Raw genomic sequence first — 6,089 nt, 5'->3', positions numbered from 1 at the left:
TTCATAAGATAGGTATTCAATTTCCTTTGTTATACATTCATTCCCTTGTGAGTTTGACCAGTAGTCATGATAACATTGTTCACATTTGACAGAATCTGTTGTGGAGTATGAAAGCAAACAATAGAAATGGGAAGTCAGATATACAGGAAAAATAATCAGCTGAATAGACTTCAAATCTACTTTGTTACAATATTCATGTATATCTCTTAAATATAGGAGTTCAACTTGCACCTGTAAGATTTTTAATCACTGCAGTAATCCCAATAATTAATTATTTTTTGTTTTTATTTTTTGGCATTTATGTACCTGTCATATTACTGATCTCTCCTTCTGCACATGGTATACAGTCAAAGCAGCACACAGGCTTTCCTTTCTGCACAGCCTTCCTGGTGCCTGGAGTGCAGCTCTCACTACACACCGATATCGGGACCTATAATCAAGGTAAATATTTAGTTAGTAGAAGACATAACAGGTGCATAGTTAAATGTGTTCTTCAAATTCACATTACAAGTATCATCTCCATATAAGGAATTCTTTACTTATGAGCAAATCTGACCTTATTTGTATTTTGTGCCCACACAATATAGGACACATTTAGAGTTTATCGCTTATGAACAGGGAAAGTGTAGTCATAAAGTCCAACAATGACAAATTCATGGTGCTCTTCTTCACTTGTTTGCCAGTTTATGACATCGTATCTTGCAACAGGGTCACCATTTTTATCAAAATAAACCTCTTCACCCCCTTTAGTTTTGAATTGCACCATTTTAAGATGTTCTAGAAACTGATGAATTAAACCAAAGTTTATTTGTTAGTAAAAGTTACATTGTTTAAAACGCACTGTAAAGAACTTTACCAAGTGCTATTTCAAGTTTTTGAATTAGTGCTAACTGTGTGTTCCAAAGGTCAGTATTAAGTACAGGGACAGTGCTACAACAGACTATTAACTTACTGTGAGAGGATCGGGCTGTTTTTTTGTTTGACATGTTTCTTTGCAGCCGAGAATATCATGTAGGGTATGGGCAATAGCATAAACCCCTTTATACACATTATTGAAATATGGCATCAGGGACAAATCAGTGAAGATGCTATTAATTTCAGATAACGTCTCTTCTCCTATGCATCCTGCTGAGTGTTCTGACTCATTCTGCACTGTATATTTACAATGGAATAATGTCTCCCAGTATTTAGTAAAAATGGCACTGCCTGCAGATTTCACTCTATTTAAATCTAGAATGAAGTCCTTCAGACCATTCACATTTGTATTAGGGACATCCTCTAGCCCTCAGTGGTTAGTTTCTTGACCACAGGAGTGAAGGCTTGTCATCATTAAGTGACAGACCACACTCAACACATTAGTGATACTGACACATCTAAAAGTTTCATCAGAACTACTCTGTGTGATACACTCATGGGAATGCAATGTCTACTATGCCCCTTCAAAGTCAATGAAACTGCTCTATTAAGAATGATGTTATTCCACAAATATTCAGTCAACAGTGGGCCTGTATTGAGGCACTGAACAGCAATTACCTCAGTTGAGGCTGGCTCATTGATTGTTCACTCTGTTACTGTATACCTTTAATATGCTTTAATATTAGTGTGTACATATTAAAGAGGTCAGTGATTGTAGGTGCAAGGTAGGTGTTTCTAAAAAGAATTAGGTTGTGGTAAGAGTTTACTCTTACTGAATTATACTTCTGCATCTCTGTATCTGCAAACATTTATGGGTGTCATATGAAGACTTTGACATAGATGTCAGTAAATATATTTGAACATAACATTTACATTATCAGCACTTTGCAGATGCCCTTATCTAGAGAGACTTACATATATTTATCGGTATGACAGTATTTGTGTTTTCTGGGAAGCAAACCCATGACCATGTTATCACATTGTTTTACCTACTCTTCCTCATAAGCTTTTGTACCCACATGCACATTTCAATGTAGTTGCTAAATAATTTACTGTAGTTAGGGCTTGGAACACCAATCACAGTACTTCTGCCTTTAACAAAATTACTACTTTTGCTACATTTTTATAGGCTGCTAAAGCCTATGGTATATACTTTCTGCACAAGTCATTGCTTATTGCTAGTCTAACTGAATGTTTCAGATATCAAAAATTAGTTGTTAATTATCTGAATTCTGACAGTATATCTGTGATTGTATTGACATGGCCTTAGTATACCAGGGGCCAGTTTTTTAAAACTTTTAATCTGGACTAAATTTGTCTGGATAATCCCCAAATTAAGATATGTTAGGACCAAATTAAGCACAGTTATTTGTCACAATTTTACAAAACATTAATGTATTTGATAATGTTTATACAAATAAGTCCGGATTGGTATATGGAAATCTTTGTATTAGAAGTCAACTACCATCTGCTGGACATATATTAGTTTTTTTTCAATAATAATTGAAAAAAAAATTATAATGAACCACTTTTTAAAAAAAGTTTCAATCCTCACAAGCTCCTCATAAGCAGTTGCAGGGTATCTGGATTCATGGTTGTCCTTACCTTTCAATTCTTTAAATGCTTTAAATTCTTCCATCCTATAACATGCTCTGTGGTCCTTAACTGATTAGTAACAGTGGCATTAACATGACCACAGATTGAAGCCCAAAGATCCAACTTCTTTTATGAAGTAAATGCTTTCTTCTGGCTCAGAGTAATAAATGTACCCCTCAAGGTGTAGTAATTACAGTGTACACCGATTTATATAAATAACTTCACAATATCATACACCTATCATGTTTTACAGTGTTTATTATTCTAAGTTGTCTTTTATGTCATTTCTTCAGAACATTTGCTGTTCACCCACCCCAGAGCGACTATGCTATGTAGCATCAACATAATCTTATTTGGTATTGACCTAGATTTTAAGTACTTGATTGTGGCATTTGCCTAATGTTTTCCTTTAATATGCATGTGTGTGTGTAAGGACATAACATTTTCAAAAGAGAACCTACAGAGTAGTATATCAAATATTAAGATCAAAGTGATCAGTATCACAAAGTCCTTATGAAGATGATTTCATCTAAAATATGAACCAGGTTAATTGGAAATATGTAGTCAACTAGCTCACTTATTTGGCATTTTACTCATAAGCTGCTTTTTAGTGTTTTTCTCTGGTTTCAATATAATTATGTAACACTTTGGAAGAAATATACAGAATAACAAACCAAAGCTTGAGGCCAAAATGGCAAATATCTCCACAGCTACAGTAAATTTTCCAGGAGAGCTGACATAAACTGGAATAAAGGTGATCCAAACTGCACAGAATATGAGCATGCTGAATGTGATGAATTTAGCTTCATTAAACTTATCAGGCAGCTTCCGTGCTAGAAAAGCCAAAAGAAAACATAAACTAGCTAGGAGTCCTATGTAACCCAGTACAGCCCAGAAACCGATGGATGAACCTAATTTACATTCTAGAATAATCTTGTCCTTGTACAGTTTTTGATTTTTGAAGGGAAAGGGGGGGGAAATTATTAACCAAATCACACAAATAAGGACCTGTATGAGAGTGAAAGCAAGAACACTGAGTCTCTGCTGTGGAGGCCCAAACCATTTCATGACATTACTGCCTGGAAGTGTAGCCCTGAAGGCCATTAACACCACTATTGTTTTCCCCAGAACACAGGAGATGCAGAGGACGAAGGTGATCCCAAACGCTGTGTGGCGCAGCATATAGGACCACTCAGAGGGCTGACCAATGAAAGTAAGTGAACAGAGGAAACACAGAGTCAGAGAGAAGAGCAGCAGGAAGCTCAGCTCTGAGTTGTGGGCTTTCACAATTGGGGTATCTTTGTATCTATAGAATACAACTAATATTGCCAGTGTCATAAATGCACCAACCACAGAAACAATTGTTAGCAAAATTCCCATAGTTTCCTCATAAGACAGATATTCAGTTTCCTTCTTTATACATTCATTCCTTTGTGAGTTTGACCAGTAGTCTTGATAACATTGTTCACATTTGATAGAATCTGTTTTGGAGTAAGAAATAACGAAAACAATACAATGAGATGTTCGATTCACAGGGAAAACAATCAGCTGAATACACTACATCTACTTACTCTCTTAAAACAAGGAGAATAACTTGTGTCTATAAGACTTTTAATCATTGTTGTAATCCCAATAATAATATTTTTTGTTTCTTATTTCTCTGTATTTAAGTACCTGTTATATTACTGATCTCTCCTTCTGCACATGGTATACAGTCAAAGCAGCAAACAGGCTTTCCTTTCTGCACAGCCTTCCTGGTGCCTGGAGGGCAATTTTCACTGCACACAGATTTTGGGACCTATAATCAAGAGAAAATGTTCATTGACATTACAAGATAAAAGGTACCTAGTGAAAATGCTTTCTTCAACTTCACATTGCAAATATCATATCTATTTAAGGAGTTCTTTACTTAAGACCAAGGTGCAAATCTGACCTTATTAGTAATTTGTGCCCACACAATAGAAGACACATTTAGAGTTAATCGCTTATGAACAGGGAAAGTGTAGTCATAAAGTCCAACAGTGACAAATTCATGGTGCTCTTCTGCACTTGTTTGCCAGTTTATGACCTCATATCTCGCAACAGGGTCACCATTTTTATCAAAATAAACCTCTTCACCCCCTTTAGTTTTGAATCGCACCATTTTAAGATGTTCTAGAAACTGATGAAATAGACCATTTTATTTGTTGGTAAAAGTTACATGGTTTAGGAGCATGGTAAAGAATACTGCTTTGCCAATTAAAGTATAGCATTTTTGAATTTGTGCTAAGTGTGTGTTCCAAAGGTCACTATGAAATACAGGAATAGTGTTAGAATAGACTACTTACTGTGAGAGGATCGAGCTGATTATTTGTTGAACATGTTTCTTTGCAGCCAAGAAGGTTATGTAGTGTATGAGCGATAGCATAAACACCTTTATACACATTATTGAAATATGGCATCAGGGACATGTCCACAAAGATGCTATTAATTTCAGACAATTTCTCTTCTCCTGTGCATAATGATGAGTCCTCTGAATCATTCTGGACTGTATATTTACAATGAAATAATGTCTCCCAGTATTTAGTAAAAATTGCACTGCCTGCAGATTTCACTTTATTTAACTCTAGAATGAAGTCATTGAGACCTGTCACCTCTATATTGGGGACAGCCAGCCCTATGGCTCCTTGCAGTATGCTGTGCTTGTCCATTTTGGCCAGTTCTGGATCAACAATCCAGGCCTCGGTCCCCACCCACTGGTATCCAATGATATTGTGCTCAAAAAATGCATCCAGCAAAATCTCTAAGTCCCCGGCATCAACAAATCCTACTATCACTCGAGAAGTGGAGCTTTTGATCTGCTCAATGATTCCCAAAACCTTTCCTTGTGAATAGGTGTTAAAAAATGGAAGCGAATATTCTAAGCATATGCCCAACTGCTCTGCAACTTCAGTAAATGCAGCCATCCCACTGTTGCCATAGTCATCATCTCTTCTTATTGCCCCCACCCAGGTCCAGCCAAAGTGCCTGACCATTTCTGCTATTGCTCTGCTTAGGTGGTAATCACTGGAAATAGTGCGTAAAAATGAGGGATATTTCCTTTTGTCACTGAGACACTCACAGGTGGCAGAGTGACTGATCTAAAACACATTTATACAGGTGTCTCAGGCATTATGTTTATATGCATTCTCATATTGATATATGCCATTAATGTTGGTAATAAGATTCATATTTCTTTTTCTAACCATTAAAATTACATTTTAAAACACAATATATTATTACTTAAATTCTTACTAATGGGATGCTGAAAGGTCCAATACTCTTTGCCACAGCCATGGACACTGATGAGTATGTCTCTCCTATTATGGCTTGTACCTGGGCTGGTTTTGTGCAGAACTCATTTGAGACTGATTTCTCATTTCCATTAACAAGTGCCATAGCCACCTGAACCCCCACTGCTTTGGACATACAGGTGTCATAGATCTTATAGCCCAGTGAGACACCAGGCAGTAAAGAGGAACTGTTGTTGATCTCCTCTACTGCAAACATCAAGGACTGTGAATATTGTAAGGCTCTGACATCAAGACTGAATGATAAAT

General features: G+C 36.4%; 1 protein-coding gene across 1 annotated transcript in view; it reads right to left on the bottom strand.

The window, feature by feature from the left end:
* Positions 1-3,084: 3,084 nt before the first annotated feature.
* Positions 3,085-6,089, bottom strand: part of LOC118241156 (vomeronasal type-2 receptor 1-like) — a 7,467-nt gene continuing 4,462 nt past the window's right edge. Inside the window, exons 3-7 of the mRNA XM_035525114.1 lie at positions 5,785-6,076; positions 4,839-5,630; positions 4,445-4,672; positions 4,186-4,309; positions 3,085-3,992 (exon numbers count right to left, since the gene is read on the bottom strand). Coding sequence (XP_035381007.1) covers positions 3,085-3,992; positions 4,186-4,309; positions 4,445-4,672; positions 4,839-5,630; positions 5,785-6,076 — 2,344 coding nt within the window. The remainder of the gene's footprint in view (positions 3,993-4,185; positions 4,310-4,444; positions 4,673-4,838; positions 5,631-5,784; positions 6,077-6,089) is intronic.

Source organism: Electrophorus electricus, chromosome 4 (assembly GCF_013358815.1).
Source record: "Electrophorus electricus isolate fEleEle1 chromosome 4, fEleEle1.pri, whole genome shotgun sequence".
NCBI classification, from domain to species: domain Eukaryota; kingdom Metazoa; phylum Chordata; class Actinopteri; order Gymnotiformes; family Gymnotidae; genus Electrophorus; species Electrophorus electricus.
This window is presented reverse-complemented; position numbering and strand designations above follow the sequence as displayed.